The 20,153-nt window shown below is 37.1% G+C and overlaps 1 protein-coding gene across 10 annotated transcripts in view; it reads left to right on the top strand.

The window, feature by feature from the left end:
• The window catches only part of SOX6 (SRY-box transcription factor 6), a 356,555-nt gene that overhangs the window by 237,041 nt on the left and 99,361 nt on the right, over nt 1-20,153 (top strand). For 8 of the 10 annotated variants that reach the window (XM_068148073.1, XM_068148070.1, XM_068148063.1 and 5 more), the window contains one exon: nt 19,654-19,777. In XM_068148073.1, coding sequence (XP_068004174.1) covers nt 19,654-19,777 — 124 coding nt within the window. The remainder of the gene's footprint in view (nt 1-19,653; nt 19,778-20,153) is intronic. The other 2 variants (XM_068148071.1, XM_068148069.1) reach the window with 1 other exon arrangement.

The raw sequence follows: 20,153 nt of genomic DNA, 5'->3' as shown, positions 1-20,153 counted from the left end.
CCCTTCCCACTTTTCTCCCCCAGAAACCAACTGGTGATGTGGTAACGGGATTTTATGTGTCTATCTTCAGTTCCCTTATGGACTTGTGATCCTCCTTTTTTTTTCCCCCTAATATTGACACCCCAGATGCAAGTTATTTGGCAGTACTATTTATGTCTTTTTCTTTTCTCCTCCAAAATGGAAGAGATCAGATAAAAAAAGGAGTGATATTGTTCTTAAACAATCGGAACTTAAATCTCTTTATTCCTAAAGAAAAACCAAATATTCACAGTTTAAAACAATTAATTAGATCATTTGTCAATCATGGGTAAAAGGCAGCATGTAAAAGAACTTGCAAATATTGCTAGTAAGGGCAGAAGTCTCCAAAACCATACGCTAAACCAATTTTGGAATGTGATGACAGATATGTTTCCCAACAATTCTATTTGGCCAGTACTAAATATTTCGTGGTAGATGTTACATTAGTCCCATGTTTTGTTTTCTCATGGGCAATATCGAATCTCAGATATATCATCAGAATCTTTGCTAGGTAGCTTAGTTTAAAAACCAGATTTCTCCATGAATTAACTGTAATAGTGGTTGAACGACATTAGCTGGATAATGTATAGTGAGCCATGGTGTTTGGGAAAACAATGCACTCTTCTTCTCCTCTCGGATACCCAGATATTTTGCCAATGCTTGTTGCCATTTTAATCAATGAGAATTTAACTATTTTCTAAATCAAACTTCTTTTTAGTTTTCAACCATTTTTAAACACAGCTGGTGCTAGCAGTTACAGTGTGAGTTTTGGACTAGTGTGGGCAGATTTTGTTGCAGTTGTCAATCTTAAAGCATTTATTTCTATTGCATCTCTAGCATCATGTCTGAAATTTGTCTGCAGTGAAGTCAGGCAAGAATGTAACTTTGTAACATGGTTCTGAAATATTCTTTACACAAAACCCCCTCTGTGCTTTGCAAGGAAATTGTGGCTGACAGAGTTGTACCATCATTGTGTTTTAAGCCTTTCTTTAAAGCCATTACTTGTTCTTTACCCCAGAAACCTGAATACTTCATAGAATTTCTTCATTTGTACAAAAATTAATTCCTCCCCCCTGGCTCCCCCAAATCTAAATGGGAGGAAAAAAATGTAGATATATTCAGTGAGACCAGTCATGATATCCTGTAGTTTAGTCTAACTGCAAGTATTGTTGCTATAGCTCCAAATACTTTATTTGGAAGAAAAAGAATGCATTAGAAAAGAATAAAGACTATAGAATATATATTAAGACAGTACATAGTTGATCAGTATTCATAAGTGCAAATGTCTCACTATTAGAAAACCTGCTCTTGAAATGGGCTTTTATTTTTAAATGATCTCATGCCAGCCACAGGTACAGCCATATTTGTGGTTTCTCCCAGATACTGAATGATGTTCTGTAGTGGGGTTAAGCGCTCTCATGACATTTAACCATTGGAAACGAAAGAAAACATTTGTGGTGTGAAACAACAGCACGTACTTGACCCTCCAAAGCATATCCATTTATAAATGGATAAAAGTGACTATTTAAAGTTGTTTTATAAGGGAACCACTGTGCCCACCCAAACCCCCTAATTTACTGTTTGAAGAAGCAAATGATGTGTGAGTACAAGAACATGCATTTTTGAAAAAACATCTGTGGTGTTCCTTGTGTTGCATTTGATCTTAGTGGTGAAACAACAAAACTGAGTTTTAGAGGGACATTGCTGCCATCCTATTTTTAATTCACCATTATGTGTTAAAATAACCATTAAAGTGATCAATCACAGCCTTGCTTTCAATGGTTGCTCAGGTATTTCTTTTTTTAACCAGTTTATAATTTTACAGTTTGTTTTGCATAAGAGTTGCAGCCCTACATGTAGATTAGGGAGCTGATGATGACTCAGTCACATTCCTTTCCTGCTCCCAGTTGCTGCAGGGAAAAGGATGAATGAATGAAAGAAAGTGTTATTTTGCCCTCTTTTCTGTTCTCCTTATGTTTATGGCAATCTGCATCAAAAAACTAATTGTTTGAGTCAGCCAAGACTCTCTGTTCTGCCCACTGCCTTCTTACATCTCATAGGAGCTGGTGTGAGGTTGTGATCTGAGTGCTATGATAGGAAGGTGTGTTCCCACCCATTCTTGTTTCCCTGCACAAGCAAAGCAAGTCAATGACACTCAACTTCCTTTTGTTTCATTAATAAATTTTTTGGGGGGTCTTTTTAATAACCTTTGACTTCAAGCATGATGATAGCTTATAAATATTAGTTAAGAGTCAAAATGAACTTTCCTATATGGAACTCTCCAAAGATTATAAAATAAGAGAAGTTGATTTGATGTCAGACAAAACAAATGTGAGTTTGAGGCTTGAGAGATTTTCAGAATGTATTTTTAAATAATCTGGATGTAAACAGAGTAGTTGAAGGCAACTTCAGTAAAGATGGCTTTCTTGAACCATCCACTAGCATTTTCTCAAAGAAAGCTGAACTATGACTAATTCTGCGAGTGGTATGAATTATTAGGTGATGAATTTTAAAAGTAGTGTCCAGATGTAAATAGTGAAAGCATCCAAAATATTACTCAGCAGCTGCAAGAGCTATAGGAAAAGCTGACATGACAAATTTAGTCATTTCTTAATCACTTTCGTTAGGCGGTATTGTCAGTTCCAAGAGGCAGATTTTCATCTTGATTTACGCCTATAATAGAAATGGCTGAAAACTGAAAAGTTCTCAAAACTGTTTACTTACACACCACCTTTTGGGTCATTTTGGAAGCTTCCTATGACCTAGCAGTAACGGGAGTTCAAAAAATACACTTTTAGACAGTTTATATAGCAACAAAGCAATTTTTTCAACAACAACAACAAAGCCAGCCTAACATATGTGCAAGTGGTAAAATATGGCTTAAATGTATTATTTACAGCTTATGTCCCGATTTATTAATTAGTTGCTTTTTATTTAAATAAAATTGATTATTAAAATAGAAAGTAGAGGTTGGTATGAATTCCATTCTGCAGTAGCTTTCAGATAAAAGAAGCAGTGACCCAACTCATTAGCCCTTTGATTTAATATATTGACACTTGGGTACGAATAATTCTGTTTAGTGGCTTTTGCTTCCCAGGGATCAATTTAATTAGTTATAAAATGTGACTTCATGTCAGGAGCCAGAAGAAATGCTGACGTTAAATAAAGTCATACGCAATTTAAACAATAAAGCTATCGATGCCTGGTTAAAAGTTAATGATGCACAAAAAATGGCTTAATAGAGACAACCTCAGCAATGAAAGTGATGGTAGGAAAATTAAGCTAAGTGGATGAATGAGAAATGGTGATGTTGTTAGATTGTTAAAACAAATTCATGGATGGCCTGATGGTTCATTTCATAGTACTGTATGTTTCTGATTTAAATACATGTTTGAGGGTAACCGTGTTCTTTCATATTAGGAGTGACAAGAAGTGATCTGAAAACTTAGGTTCTAGAAAAGGACGGACAATTTACCTGGCCACATTAATTTTTGATGTAGCCCCTGGGATATCTTGGGATGACCCAGTGTTAACCATAATGACCTCCTATTATAATATTACAAGTACTAATATTTGCACAGTTGGTTGAGACCCCAGTCAGAATCAGTGTCTTATTATGTTAGGTGCTGTTCATATACTTTACAGATAAGAAAGGACAGTTTGTGCCCTTGAGAAGGGTAGAAGCTAATGTTAAAGCACCATGTTCTTTCAATCCCATTTAATGCTGTAGGTGTAATCTACTTATGTTGTCTAAGCAGAGTAAGAAGGCTTAGTTAAGAAAACAGTAGCCCATAAGATTGTTGGAGGCACAATTCATCCCTCATTTTTCCTTCTGTTGTTCCATGTGAACATATAGATGCACCAAAAGCCTTCAAGAATTATGATTTAATTGTTTCCACATTTCCTAGCCTGCTTTGAGCACAGCTGGGTGAAATCCATGCTAGATATCTTAAACAATAACCTGCAAATCCATATTCAGATATAAGGCCAAATTAATAGAAAATCCTTATCAACTTTTCATGAATAGCCTACATGGATTTTTTGTCATGGTGGGTTGTTTCTGTTTCAGTAAAGCAGTGCTTGAATTTAATAGTGAATTGATGTGGTCACCTCATTTAGAAACGTATAGGCACTTAGTTGAATATGCTGAATAGCTGCTAGATCAAAAGAAACTATAGAAAAATGTGATTCCTTTGCTAAAATAGTCTCTGAAATAGAAATTATGATTAACAAAAAGAGCTTTTTGTTTGCTTGTTATTTATCGTTGTTCAGATGAGAATGAAGTTAGTCCACCTGTGAGGAAAAAACTGATACCAAAATGACCTTCTGTTGAGCTAAGCGGTGTTGTATTTTCATTTGTGTTAAATCCTTTTCGGGCCAGTTGGATTCTGATTAGGAAGACCAATGATGAACAGGGACAGAAGTAAATTAGGCAGTTAGATAATAATTTTTAACAATTGTACACGTCTATAGCCTCCTAGAAAGCTTGCGGCTGAGCAGCAGGCAGCAGTTATTACCTGCTAAAAGCATTAACAGTAGCTACGGTGACTTGCCGAAGGATAGAGGGGATATGCCTTAGAATAAAACCTCTGTGTGTCAGAGGGATTTTCAGACTGTACAAGAGTTATGTTTTTTTTACTAATGTTAGGCAAACTGTTTTGTCTTTGCATTGACTTTACATTGGCCGCAGCCTACACAGAGGGAACTGCTGGAAAAAAGGGGGGCATTAATACTTTTTACTGTGTGCGGGCCAGCTAGTAGTTAGAGAGGGGGCCCATGTTTTCTTAGGGCTCAGATGGCAAAGCTAAGTATTCAGCCTACGGCAGGAAAAAAGTGCCTTTTTTGTTTTCTGGCTGGAGAGTCCAAGCATTCCCAAAGGAACACAATGAATGGCCCATTTTGTCTGACACTGTTTTGTAGACATAGAATTCTTGTTTTTTCATAATTATTCTTGCCCGTCACTGGGTGTGCACATGACATTTGAGCGTGTTTTAAAGTCTTAACACACTCATGTGCCTGCAATAAAGTTACTCATAACAATCCAGGCTTTCTGCAGACAACAGAGCAGGGTCTGTTGTTTTCACAAGTCACAGCAGCTGGGAGGCAATTGTGAAGACAACAGCTTAATCTAGCTGGAAAATACAGGAAGAAGAGAATATACACTCAATTTCCTTCCATATTATTGCAAACAATGCAGAGGGCTTTTTTTTTGTTGTGGCTTTTTCTTTTCTTTGCTCTGGGTGGTCTGACTGAAAATGTGAGTGGCATAAAATACATGAGTAAATGTACTTTGAATTTTCAACTTGTTGCATTTCTGTATTCATGCTGATGTGCCTAAATCTGTTAAAGGGTGAGAATATTAATTTACATGGGCACTTAAAAAAAATCATACAATAACAGCCTTATTTTGACCTCATCTACACAGTGTTTACCCTGGTGTTGGTTTACAACATATGTTACAGTTGCTTCTGAGTTACACTGGTATAAATGAAACTGGAATCAGGAACTTAAAAGAAAATTTGCTGAAAACTTCCATTTGAAACAACATTAGTTAATGAAAAAAAGAAAGCTAGGCAGTCTTAGATGCTTGAAAGTTGTATTTTAGCTTCTGTGTGAGAAGACAAGGGCACTCAGTAATTTGCTTCTTTATTGCATGCTTCTGAATCTGTAGATTAATCATATTTGTAAATGCTTCATTTATTTCAGAAGCACATTTACAAACAAAGCATGCAATAAATTAACATGCAAACTCAGTTAAAAAGCATCATAAGTAGGCAGTGATCAGATAGTTTTTACCCTAGCTGTATTTTCTGGTGAAGTTCTTTAAGATATTAGCAAGCTATTCTTGTTTTTCCTTGATGCAAGGGATGAAAAGTGAAAAGGAATATATACTTCAGTTATTATGTCAACACTAAAAAGAGTAAAATGCAAATTAGTTCAAATTCAATTGCAGAGGTGGGGGCTAGCTTTGCAGTCAGCATTAGATGTGGTTTCAGAGAAAGTAGATGTTCCCTTTAAAGGAAAGGCGATATTTATCCAATTGCAGTTAAGGTACCTTCCTTTCCTGCTCCTGGGAATGCTACATAGAGCAGATTTCCAGTAACCATGGCAGACAACTCAGATGGGAAAGATTTTTATTATGCATAGCACAGAGGTTATAGCAGCAACTGGTAACAGCAAAAGTCAGTCAGACAGTGAGTATGGAAAAAGAATGAGGGATTTGAACACAGTCCAGACGTCCAGAAGAGACAATTGAGATCGGGTTGACATATTCTGAAAAAACACAATATGAATGCTGAGATGACTTATAGGTACACTGCTGTTTCTAACAGAGCTGCAAATAGTTTGGCATCATGTGCACCACCCAGCTCTGGGGCAGTGGTATGGGGCTGTATCTAAATGAAAAGGAATATTACATCCTGAAAAGACAGTGGAGGCAAGCACATGCTAAGACTGAGTTTAGGGAGGAGCATTATTCGCCCTGAAGGTTTGTGAGTTCACTAAGAGGGCTTTGGAAAAAGCAGGATTTTATTTGATTTCAGCTGCCTGCATCCATTTTTAAAAATAGGTGTTTGTGGATGTTCTCATTTCCTTGATACGGTGCTACTTTCATGTCTAAGTTTTCCTTGTATTAGTGATAATGACCTTCCTAAAGCCAAGAAAGTCAAATCACTATGGTCTCCCTCCTTCATTATGGAAGCTTATTGACAACCCTTGAGCATTAATTTCTGGGTATCAGTGTCCAAGAAAGGAGAATTTATTGCTGAATATCTTCCTTGTACACACAAAATATATTCTCCAGAAAAGATGAAGTGAGTATGAATGCTAGAAGTTTTGCAAGGACACTGAAGGTGGGGAGTGAAAAGATTAAGTGAATGAGAAAAAAATATTTGATAAATAATAGAGACAGAAAGAAATCTAGCAGTAATAGATGTGAGTGATAGAGTGATTTCCAAAAGGCTTATTTTTTGTGTGCTCAAGTTGTCTACCACTATGATTAGCCCAGCTGGCTTGCTGACTTCTTCACTCAGCAGTGAATCTGTTAAATATATCATGCTCAAAGTATGTCAGAGGTGGTCTTCCCAGAGTAAGCATTTGAGAAACACAGGCTTTGTGTGCCCAGGAAAGTAATTCAAATGGTGACTATGCAGGAGTGCAGTGGGCAAGTTGTATATCCAGCGGAGTCTAAGAACACGGAAATCTCAAGTGTAGCATTTGGGAAACAAAAGGAAAAGTGTATTCTGTATATATACACACACCTATGTGCGTGCATATGTGTATATTTTACAATATGTATACAAAATATATGGATCTGTGTATGTAAATATGTATTCTACATTATATATACAAATCTGTACATGTGTATATATGTACAACGTAAAAGCATATTTACATACATATTTTTATGGAGAGATGAAAGAGACTTTCACTTGAAGAAAACATCTAGTAGGAAAGTTTCTGCTTGTTAAGGTGTATGACTTCATAATGGCATGTAGTATGGACTACCTCCCATGGTGCATGCTTTTAAACTGTCATTGTCTCCTAGTGAGTGAAAAACCAAATTGACAAAGGCATCTTCAGTGCAATTAAACATTGCTCGCACAAGGATGTAGTGCACAACTCCTCAGGTGCTACAAGTATGTGTACTGAAATACTGTGTGGTTATTTCTTACACATCTGAGCCCTAAACCAGAGATAAACAATGGAATACAGTGGCTTATAGGTAAACACAGATGTAAGACTTTCAATGAGCTATTGAGAGAAGATTTTTGTCTTCTCCTCTGATTTTGGAAGTCTATTTGAACAGACATTTTTGCACAACTCCTTCTACTGTTTTCTTATTACCTGACCAAATGGATCTGGCTGTCACTGGGGCATGCCCTTATGGCTCTTGCTTTTGCAAGATGTTGGTATGGCAGGCTGATATTTTGGGTTGCCCCATCAAGTCAGCCCTCATCCTTACTCTTAATTGTTTGGTGTTTTTTTTTCTTCCTCCATGTCGCTTTCATTCTGATTTCAATGTATATAAAAAGTGCCAGTACTAACCAGTTCCTTCTTTGGAAGAAAAGTATCACTTCAGCTGCTCCTGCAAATTCTTTCACCCTCTGAGCAGTGATTAATATACAAGTTTAAGAAGAATTTTTAAACAAAACCTGGGAAAAAAAGGAAAAGAGCAAATATGCAGGCTAATGGTGTACCCTGAGGTGAGAAAATGCATTTTTTTAGCAAGCCAAGCATAGCAAAAAAGCTATTCTACAGTGAAATTAATAATTACCAAAAAGATTTGCTAGCATTATTGTTATATCCTTTATGAGAATATGGGTGACATGTTTAAAAAACATGGGAAGTGTGAATCAAAGCCCAAAGATTCAAACCGGTCTCTAATTTTTAATGTGAATTCTATTCATATGCCTCTGGTGCATAGACTGAAATATAGTCTGTGGATAACAACTGTCTTTAGAGTGCTGCCACTTAACCTGCAAATTGTATCAGTTCCTCTGACAGTATGGATTTATAATTTTCATTACCATCCTGCTTTAAGAAAGCTTTAAGGTAGGAGGGCATCTTAGTGCCACATGTAGTAGGTGCCTGCCTATAATACATGATTTCAGCCCCAAATATTTTCCAAAGGCAAGGTTTGTTTATTAACTGAGCCTCATGCTGAGATTCAATCAATCTAATACAGGCTGAGTTTGAAGTTGAACATTCAAATGTATGCCCATACATCTTGGGCATATATCTTACATAATGATGTTGGCCCCAGACATCTTTCTGGGTTTGTTTATGTCTGTTATGGATTCCCCTCATTATCCATGCTGTTTGAGGGATTCCCTACGGATTCAGCCAGTTTATTGCATACTTTTTTAATTTTATGCCAACTGAATGTTCTGAGTGGCAGCTCATATGGTAGCTCTGTACAGTTTCCTCTCAAATCCAGAGATGAATGCTGTGATTAAGGTTAAATAAAATAATATGGAAGCCAACATGCTGCAAAAGGGTACATCAGAGAATGCCCCAGGAAAGGCAAGAAGTAATGTGAATGACAAAGCATTAAGATGTTGACTACTCTTCCTATTTCTTTTCCTTTTAATTATGGTTAACCATTAGAACAACAATTCTGTGATTTGCAAGACCTTCCTTATTGAGCAACTATAGTAGTAACACTGGGAAAACTCATTTATTAAATTTCATCCAAGTGAAGGAATGTTTTAATGTGCCAGTCACTAAACACATCTGTGTGTGCACAAAACTCCCAGTGACATCAACTGCAGTTGCATTTGCCACACTCTGTTCTTGGGAGTACGTCCGGCTCCTCTGAAATAGGTGGAGTTTCTGAGGTTCTCCTCCTTGAGAGATGACCATGCCCTTCAAATATTCAGTATATAATACCCATACAGTTGTTGTAGGAGAGTTTACTAGGAGTAATATATAGCCATATGTAGCTAGGGCTAAAAGACAGGTTTTTCTTATAAAGCCCATGCATTATGAAAAAGGTTGTTTTCCATCTGAAAACTCAGATTTATAAACACTTAATTCATCAGTTCCCCGTGCCTTTCATTTGAAATAAACAGTCAGCAATATTATTTTAAAATAAGGCAGAAGGTGTAACAAAAATGAAGTAATGTTTTGAGAAATATGTGATTGATGATTAAAAAACAGAGAGAGAAGTGGTGGGGGGGTGTCAGTCCGGCATTCATTAGTCAGGCAAAACTTCTATTTGAGTGTGCATTAAGTTAGGAAGACCAGACCCTGTGTCTGGAAAATTATTCTTTCTCTGAGAAGTAGTCTCTCAAAAATATTCCTTTGTTTCTTAAAACTGAAGGCATCCTTTGACTGCCTTAGTTATTTTATATTTATTGATGCTAGGAAAAGAAACAAAAGAAATTTTAAAAACTGGGAACATAAACATCATTGAACCACCCACTTAAAAAAAAAAAAAAAAAGGAAGAAAGAAAAAGGGGTGTTGGGGGAGAGTGAAAAAGACAAGAAAGAAATCACAGTGGGATGTTTTCCAGGAGGGAACATGCTACAGTGTGTAAAGGGGGCTAGTGTAACAAGAAGTCATCTATTCTTGATTTCTTTAGACAGCTAGAGCTTTGTGCCTTGTCTGCTTTCTACGTTTTAAGAGCTTGTTCTGTGTAGCAGAAATAATACAATAAATGGGTTTAACCACATTTGTCTCAGCTAGACAGTCTGCTTTGTCAAAGATTGCTGGTACAACATAAACAAATTATGTGTTTGTAGTGCTTTTCAATGAAAGCCTATCTAACAGAGCGGAGATTGTGTTTCGGCAGCTGTAGATTTAATCTCCTACCTGTCAGTTAAAGCAGGCATTTCCTGAACAGATAAGGCCTGGCTGCAGAGTGGGGAGCAACCACAGCTGGACAAAGGGCCATTGTTATGGCCCCGAAATTCTATGTAGATTTGCCCCTTCATTTCATCAGAAAAACTCCAGCCCATTTGTGCTGCAGAGGAGCCAGCACTTTGCCGCAGGTTCGGCAAGCAGAGAGAGGGAATTGCAGCACAGCTTTGTGCTCTTGACTCCCACTGATCATGAGAACTGAAGAAAATATCCCAACTTCAAAAGCAGCAGCACTCTAACGTGAGTGTGATCATAGGATTCACGGCAAGGATCTATTCTCAAGCCGAAAGTGAGCTTTAAATAACGCTGGAGTTGTGACAAATCAGGGAAAGCCAGAAAATGGGAAGATTGGCATTCCTTCTTGAATATCAGGATCCTCTGCTGAAAAAAGCAGCACAGCAGTGTGGATCTGTCTCTGAAGCATAGCTGTTGCTGGAATTTTACATTCAAAGTTGCATTGGAAATACTTAGTGCTCCTTTAAAATATGTGTTTCCTGGGTTTGTGTCTTATTTTACCTTTTCAATGATTTTGTTCTTTCAAAATGTTTTTGTAGATGAATCATGAATGCTGTAGAAAGTTGAGGAGCCAAGATAACTGATTTGAGCCAGACATGACTGGCATAGGAAGGAAGCTGGCTGTGTGTATGTCGCTGGAAGTTTAGAAACCCTCTGTTGCTTGCTTCCAAATCTGCAATAATTACTGTATACCCAGCAGTGGCAATCATCTCAGTCATACTGTGCAAACACACCAGTTTCTTGGAGCCTTTTCTAAGTAAAGATAGTCAGATCATGTCAAAATCTGAGAAATCCTAGGAAGAGATGGAACAAATTAATTTTTGCATGCAATCAGTATTCTGATTTGCCTTTGATCTCTAGACACAGGAGTTTTCTGCATTAAAGTAGTTCTCCACATAATTGCCTTTGATAACCCTTTGTGTTTCAATCTAGACACTCCACAAACATCATGTGGTTTCTGGAAGTTATCTAGGCTACCCTTCCACACTAAATCTCTTTCAGAAATACACAGAAGCCAGAATCTTCTCACTAGATTTGAGCAACTCCTTTAACCTTGAGTATTATCCATTTAGACTCAAGAAAAAATAACAACACTTGGCTCTATAATAGAGAGGAGTAAATTCACAGAGTTAAATACTTGAAGAAATAAGCCATGGGACTGTGTGGGGTGGGAAAAGCATCTCCTTTTTGTGCTTGTGATTCACCTCCACCTTTATATACTGCTGTCTTATATGTTTTGGTGGGCTGAAATGTACAGTGCTGGCATGGACCTGCTCAAAAGCTGTCTCATTCTGATTTTTCAGCACAGCGTATCCCTCAATAGCCACAGCTCTGCAGTTTGGGTAGCTCTGTGCAATTGTGCTGGAAGGTGTAAAGTTTATGAGCAGCAGATTCCAATGGATGAAGTTCCTATCCACAATGTGCTGTCACTTCTGCAACTGACAAAGGCCTCTTTGGGTGTACTTCTTTGTAAACTATAGATATAATGTTCTCTGAATGTGTCTTTGAGCTTGACTTAATAATTGTCAAGTATTCAGAAGCTCTAAGTGATTATATAGTTACAGTACAATATGGCTGCAATGCTTGGAATGTCACTGAAAATATAGGAAGCTTTAAATATGATGTGCTGATCAGGAAGAAGTTCTTCCTGTAGTGAAGTAAGTCACAGAACTCCTGCTAGCATCAGTGCCCCTGGGATTTCAGCTGTATTCTATATTGACTTAATGCAATAGAAAACCTTCAACCTGTTCTTTTGGCGTGCCTTTTTTACCCCTGTAGGACAGAAGTTTTGATCAGAGACACTGAAAGATATTGTTTTCACTCTCACTTCTGCTAGAGCTGTTCTTCAAAATGAAGGATAACCCTTGCTTTAGCAATCATCAGTGTTGTAGCATTTTTATACTGTACATTGCAAGCCCTTCTATTGAAGGAATTAGTTTTGTGCTAATAACTAGTGATGCTTCCAGTGCTTACAGTCTAAAATATGAACTCTGTCTAGAAAGGATGTGGGGAGAAAACTGCTTGAAAACACCAATATGAAATGCAAATATTAAAACATCTCTTCCTCTAAATTTTACCATCAGCAGGAAATTCTCTGTGTACTCCAAAAATCTTGCACATTTTGGTATCACCATGAAAATATAAGCTAATAAGGAATTTCTGACATGAATTATATTTAGCTTTGAGATGAAGTAATGGAGCTTCTGTATATAAAATATCAACAAGTATCATTAAGCTGCAATATTTTTCTTATTTTGGCATGAATAAGACAAGGTGCAAATGAGGAACATACATCTTCACTAGTCTTTGGAAATATCGGAAATAATTGACTTGCTCAGTCTTCTGTGATGGCTTGGTGACCACTAGCTGTGACAATTTGCATAATAGTCAACTCTTCACTTCTGTAGAGATAACTGTTTGTATCTGATTAAAATTAGGACTGTTTTAGTTCTCTTGACTTTTCCAGAAGTTGCAGAAATAGAGATTTGCTGTTATGCTTTAACCAAACAAATGCACACATGGGGATAACAATATGCTGAGTTTATGCAGATTTTACAACACAAATCTGAATAAAATACCCACTAATAGACCCTTAAGGAGTAATAAACACACATGAATTTTCCTTAGTTGCACTTTAAAGTGATTTTAACATACTACTAGACCTTAACAATAATATTTAATTGACAAGATTATGCATTTGTATGGATTGAAAAGGTAGTAGATCTCTAATTCCACATGAACTATAAATTCACTTTTGCATAACATGTTTTATTTATTTCTCTATAGCAGAGATGTCCTCCATCCCTCCTAGTGAGCGTTTCTTAAAACACAGACAATTTAAATAGATTTAATTACCATTTATCATACTCTTAACTTCATGAGAATCACCTTTAGTTGAATTCTATGTTTCCAGGTAGTCAAGGAGCTAGCCCAAACCAGAACAATACAGTGAAAAAAAAAAGCTAATAGAAATTAAATGAGGGCTAGTGTTCCTGTTTTCAGTGTGGCTGGTAGTATTTTTCTGTTACTTTCTTCTTTATTTCCCAAACAGATGGAACTAAGTTTAGTTCATTTAAAATTTCAAAGTAGTGAGGAAGAAATAATAATAATAATAATAATAATAACAGAAAAAAAAAAAATGCTGTGTTTTGCTCTGTGATCATGGCTGCAATTTTCACATTAATGTTGTGGCTACTGCAGTAAACTTAAATGTCCAAATTACGCTGAAGCTTTGGAGAAATGGAAAAAATGATAGGGGAAGAGAAGGAAAATAGCACTCGCAATCCATTTACAAATTCAGTAGTGGGCTACATATTTTTCATAGTATTTCCCATATGAAGTGTTCTCACTTTGAAAGTCTGCAGTATCTTTTTTACAGTTTATTTGCCAACACTTCCCCTGGGATCTCATTGGCAGACATTTTCTTTGTGGCTCATGTACTTTCAGTGAGAGGAAATATTTTTCAATTAAACCATAGATAATTAGATGGCAGATAAATTTGAGCATAATACACCTCCCTACATAGGTAGAGCTCCAGTGGTTCTACACTGCTAACAGGAGCAGAAAGTAGTCTCTGAATATTTGGAAATGTGGGATCTATGTCAATGTGATGTTCAGCATCTGGGCTACGATGCAGTGCCTGCATGATCATTCTGGTCTGGTGGAGTCCACCTTCCATCAACTGCCAATCCCTCATGCAGAATCACAGTTCCTTCCCTGGGATTATTTGTACTAGAGGAGATTTCATTAGTGTTGGGTCCACTCTCCACTTATCTTTACATTAGAGAATGTTAGGCATTGATGGCGCATTATTTCAAAGTCTTGAGAGTTTGTCAGTTACATTGCTGAGCTCAGAGCAAATAAACCTGGCTGCCACCTTGGTAACTGATGTGGTCAGTTAAACCCGCATCACTGTCCCTTTGCTTCAACACAAATAAAAGAGCCAGACAATTCAATTGCAACCAGAGACCTTGATATTCCCTACCCCAACCCCCCACCCCTTTCCCCCCCTCTCCCTCTTTTTCCCCCCCCTATACAATTGTTCTGCTGTTTTTTGAAAGAGATCATTTTTGGGACTGGAAAAGGGCTCAGCCATGGCATAAGTTTGTTACAATACTAGTAGAGCTGAGGAGGAGATTTGGGCCCAACCTGGCAAATATCTTAGTACACAGCTGGTTTTAAGCATTTAAGAGATCCCACTGACTTTCACATGTATAAGTTTTCATGGAAGTTGTCCCTACTTCTTTATGCACCATGGCAATTTCTTTCTTGCAGAGTCACCAAAATGACCTGTCAAAATAAAATTCAGATGAACAAAACTTCATTTATGCTGTTACAGAGAATAACAAAGCCCAACACTAGTTATTGAAAGTAATAATATTCTAATGGTTGTATTAAAACAATAGTGTCATGCATTGTATTTGTAGTGCAAATGAGGTAAAGTACATCTAATATGCAGGGTATTTATAAACTTGCAGTTGTACCAGGGGCACAAACATTGCTTTCAGTGCCATTAAAACTTTTTAAATGCATCAACTTAAAATGTAACCAGTTAAGCTATCAGTAATAGCCATTTTGGTTTATGTCTCTTTTGAGCATCTAGCATACTTCAAGCATTCTGAAAATGCACTTTCTTACTTGATGCACTGCCATTCCATGGGAAACTCTTCCATTACACTGTACTTTCTAAATGAGAGAGCAGAAAATTTCAAATACATATTCACTGTGGAAATTAAAAGCATAACGACTTCATAGGTTCAAGTGGTAGTCTGGTTATAAAAATTATTCAAGAACTTAAAAAATCTTAAGTAGGAATTTAAGTTGAAACTACAAAAAGTTTAAACTTGCCTGTGAATGAATTAGTAAATTCATAGATTGCTTTCTCAGCTAACGTGTCAGAGTAGTCTGTTAAATGCTATTAACAAATCTCAACATATCTACAAGTTGAGAACAGAGTCCAGAGTTTTATTGATGGAAGAAGTCATTATTAAATAGTGATGTTGGATTGTTCTAGACAGAACATATTTAGCCTGTCACATAGTTTAATACCAGTGCTGGTTGTAATACAAAAGAAAAAAAGCTTTTAGGAAGGGATAAAAGATTATATTGTGCTTACTATCTCTCACGAAAATTCTGCTTACTTTTCTCCCCTTTACTGATATAAACTGTGCAACAGAGGCAACTCGCTGCATTTGATCCTGAAAAGTTTCTGAGGAATTCAGTTGCCATTACAGGGTGGGATTTACTTCTGTGCTTGAAACCTGTGATCCTAGCAGCTAAGCAGAAATGTGTGAGCTGCCTGTTTGCTTCTGTTGCTGCCATCCTTTTCTCTGAATGCCTTTACTTCTCTAGCTGAAGGATTATTTGTTGTAGATGATTTTAGATTTTAAAGACAGAACCTTTCCTTGTACTTGCCTGCCTCTATGCTATGTGCCTTATCCAAAAGAGGCAGGTAATTTTCATTCAAGGCATTATTTTTGTATGGTATGTCACTTTGGCTTCCATTTTCCATACACAACACTAACCATCAATGCCTTTTCAACAATGAAGATTGTCCAGCCAACTTCTGAGATTAGTGTTCACATGACTGTGGGACAAAGCGCTGCAGATTTGCCTGGCTTATCAAATGGGGCACCAGCTTTTATTATTTCAGGGAGAATCAAATTGGAAGTTGCTTCTTGAACTAATCAGGGCTGATTTGCTCTAAAGTTGCTTCCTGACTTAGATCTCAGGCGAGGAAGTGCTGTAATCAGTTCCCAAGGGCCGTCGGAGTTGTGATGGGATATTAAAGGAACGGTACAATACCTTTTAAGAGTTCACTAATCTTGGTGGCTTCTTGTGTTTAACACAGGCAAATATGAGTTTATACAGGAGCAAAAATTAATTTTATGAAGTAGTTTTGCATAAGTGACAGTTATACTCAAGGTTGCAGGACTAAATTTTGGGAAGAATATACTCAGGTTTCCTCCAGGATTTGCACAGTTCATTTAAAGATATAGTATCATAGTATCAGTCAGGGTTGGAAGGGACCACAAGGATCATCTAATTCCAACCCCCCTGCCATTGGCAGGGACACCCCACACTAGATCAGGCTGGCCAGAGCCTTGTCCAGCCTGGTGTATATATATATATAGACTAGAAGAATTGCTCAAACCCAAACATTTACTACCCATCAGAAAAGAAAAAAAAAAATCATCTTGAAAGAGAAAATGAGTCCCCCTGAGTGTCACTGTTTGCATATTAGCCCATAGTCTGGGCTCTGCCAAGTTCCTCTCTGACTGACTGCTGCAGATGCTCTTTCTCAAGTATTCTGAGTGAGATCTTTAGTGCAAGTCTTTGGGGACAAACAATAGCACCTGTTCCTCACAAGATAGCAGCCCAGTTAGTCCATTCATGTATCTTTAATGAAGCTCTGGGGCAGATGGCAAAAAATGGCATCATCAACAACTTAGCACAGAGGAGACAAAAGGGGAAAGTGACGATCCAACAATGCGCTATTTTTACGAATGGGAAGAGATGAAGTCAGAGTGTTCCTTGGGCATCTGCTACAGTCTTGATTTTCAGAAAGACCTGAGGAACATCTCAGCAATTAAAATTTCTGGGCATGTAGCCGATTTTATGAAGTACACCAATCAACCCCTTCTCGCAGTTTCTTCCCCCTAAGTAAAATCAAAACAGTAATAATAATAATAATAATAATAATAATAATATCCCCTCATAAAAAAAATATATCAAAACCAAAGGTGTCTCCTGTTTTCTTGGCATTAATTTTACATACCTAACAATTCAGTGATCGGTGATCTTTGTGTATTCTCTTCCTTTTTAATGCTTATTCATGTTTTTCTGCTTATTTGTGGTGAAAATTGATAATTATATGTACAATAATTCTGGGTGACACTAACATTTCCCTCCAAATACTACTTAATATGTGCCAGAGGGAAGATTCATGGGAGGGAATAGCTGCCATTCAGCATCATCTTTCTTCAGTCTGAATAACTGTTTTCAGTGTAAACTCAAAGTTACATTCTAAATGTAAGCCACCTTTAGCCAGTACATCGATCTATGTAGGCTGAGGACCTGTTTCAGCATTCATCCCAGTATAGCAGGGGAAAAATAGCAGATGGCCAAAACATTCAGTGGTAGTTCTCCACATGTACAGAACTGCTTATGAGTTAAAAAAGAAAAAGTAATAAATTGAACACAGTGGAATAGATCTAGCTCTGCAGGATTGCATTAAGAAATTATCATTGCAGAATTTGATTTTTATACATTTAAAAACATTTGTATGACACTGCAGTGTGAAGTATTGCCATAGGTACATGTGCAGCACCACTATAATTGTAGTACTCTGATCTCTTCTGTGTCTTGTGAGATTGTTTTGGTGCCTTGTACTTTTCCAACCCCATGGAATCAGTTTCTGTGTGGTGATTGACAAGGATATGTCTTAAGCCTTGGGTTCATTTGCTTAGATTGTAGTTGGGAACTACTGCAAATGATTCTAAGTTGTATTGTATTGAATTCCTTCCAATATATCCTGCGGTTGTTTCTAGAAGACAAAGTCTGTGATTGCTGTACTCTTTAGAGCCAGTGCTAAGGAACACCACATAGTAAAAGCAGCACCATTTTGTCATTGCTGGGCACATGGGGATCAACTCCAATCTAACCAAGTTTAACTTCTATCCAAAAACGCACTGCCAGGCTTACCTCAGCTAAAATGGGAGAAATAGCTGCCCAAAGCTAGTTTCTTTCACGCCCCAGTGCCATAGCTGTAATTGCACAAAGACCTTTTTATTATAAGTTGATTTTCCTGAGAAATGGATTTAAAAAAAAAATACTGTAAAGTGTTTATTTTTTGCTTGACCTTTATTAACCTACATCTTAGGGCTTTCCCAAGAGAAGAGTTGTTGGTAAATTAACCCTCGTAGACACACACAGTAGCATTTCTGCACTGCATCAATGGTTGTGAAAGTAATAGGGATATGACAAGAAAATTTGGCACTATTTGAACAATGTCATAGGTCAACATATGGGATTGGACCAAAAAAGTTTTTCAGGAATTAAATGAAAAAAAAAAAAAAGATTGCTTGAAGTGTACTTTAACTTTTTAATAGTATTTAATGCCACTGATTTATGGTAGAATGAGGGCAACCATTTTTTTTTCTACCTGAAACTACAATTTCTTCCTACGTTTACAAGCTTTGATATATAAACCATTATATGTTTGCCTAACTGCTAATCAGAAAAAAATCGTAGTTAAACACTTGGGTACTTATTGAGGTTAAGGAATGATGGATAAAACCTCTTTGTGATCTTAGGCTCTGTCTCTGAAACATATGTAGCATGAATTAAAGAACTAGGGAAATAACACGTGGATTTAGCAGACACAATGCTATCCCATCTCCCAGTTTCTGTATGTTGAATATAAATGCTGGTATAAGGTGAAGAATTTTTTACTTTTGCATGTTGGTGCTTTTTGATACATTTGTTATGGTCAAATTAAAGTTGATGGAGAATGTTTTATTCTGAAGTGGTCCCTGAATACAGATCCATAATTACCAAGCTACAAGACAGTGCGTAAAGCCATAAAATTACTTAGAGAAACAAACTATTTATAAGTTATAGTGAGGTGTGTAGAGCAAAGGATGTTTAATTAGGAGCCAAGATGTTGAAGCCCTAAATCTTAAAGAGCTGAGGTGTTGACTAGAAGAGTATTTAATACTGTGTTGACATTTCAAAGTAACATACCTGAGTTGTTGGTAAATAAGAATAATACAATACAGTGTTCTAAGATCTCAGAATTAAAATTGCCCTAAGGATACTAAAATCTGAACATCAAAGTAGTCACTGCAGTGTTACTCCCAAAATGCCTGTCATTCAGCTGTCTGTGACCAAAGATGAGAAAACTTGTGAAAAATTAATAGAAATATTTAATGCTTTTCTTTTTAAAGAACTTATGGTATGTTAGAAAGGTTTTGCACCTTCTTACCTTGTGCTAGGACAGGGAATATTAATTAACAAAGATAACAGAGATCCGGAAAGTAGGAGAACGTGCAGCTCACTGAAACTGTTACACCTTTGACACTGAGGGAAAACAATGTTAGTGAGGGCTTTGAAGTGATAATGTGAATTTGGCAGGGATTACATTAAGGCGAAGGTTCTTTGGGACTGTGTGAACACAAAAAACACTATCAGTACTGGAGAAATACCTGTCAAGACAAATTTGTGCTATTTCTGATCAGAGGCTCTCTTCTGTTTAGCAGGTTCAGGGTCACATGCCTCCGCTCATGATCCCAATTTTTCCACACGACCAGCGGACACTAGCAGCGGCTGCTGCAGCACAGCAGGGATTCCTCTTCCCCCCAGGAATAACTTACAAGCCAGGTAAGCTGACACGGATGGGAAGCTATTAACATTCAAAGATATTAACTGTAGCTTCATGTATGATGTCTCGTATAGATGATGTTACACAACAGGCATAGCTGGTTGGAAATACCATAGAGTTTTGCAACTCTGCTTGAAAAGAACCTGGTTTGAAGGAGGTGGGTGGAATATTGGTTATTGAAAAGTTTTTTTCTTTAAACTTTTATTTCCCACAAAATAATTTGTTCTAAATACATGAGCCCACTAGCCTAGTAATTTGTCCTAGTGATCTGCCCTGTGCAATTGTACAAAAGCTATGTATCTTTAACTACTGCTGTTATCTTCAGTATACTTGTCTTTTGTGACAAAATTCTTACTCTTAATTAGTGATAAAAGT

Source organism: Melanerpes formicivorus, unplaced genomic scaffold (assembly GCF_026170545.1).
Source record: "Melanerpes formicivorus ecotype bairdi unplaced genomic scaffold, bMelFor1.0.p_v2 SCAF_16, whole genome shotgun sequence".
Classification (NCBI taxonomy): Eukaryota; Metazoa; Chordata; class Aves; order Piciformes; family Picidae; genus Melanerpes; species Melanerpes formicivorus.
This window is presented reverse-complemented; position numbering and strand designations above follow the sequence as displayed.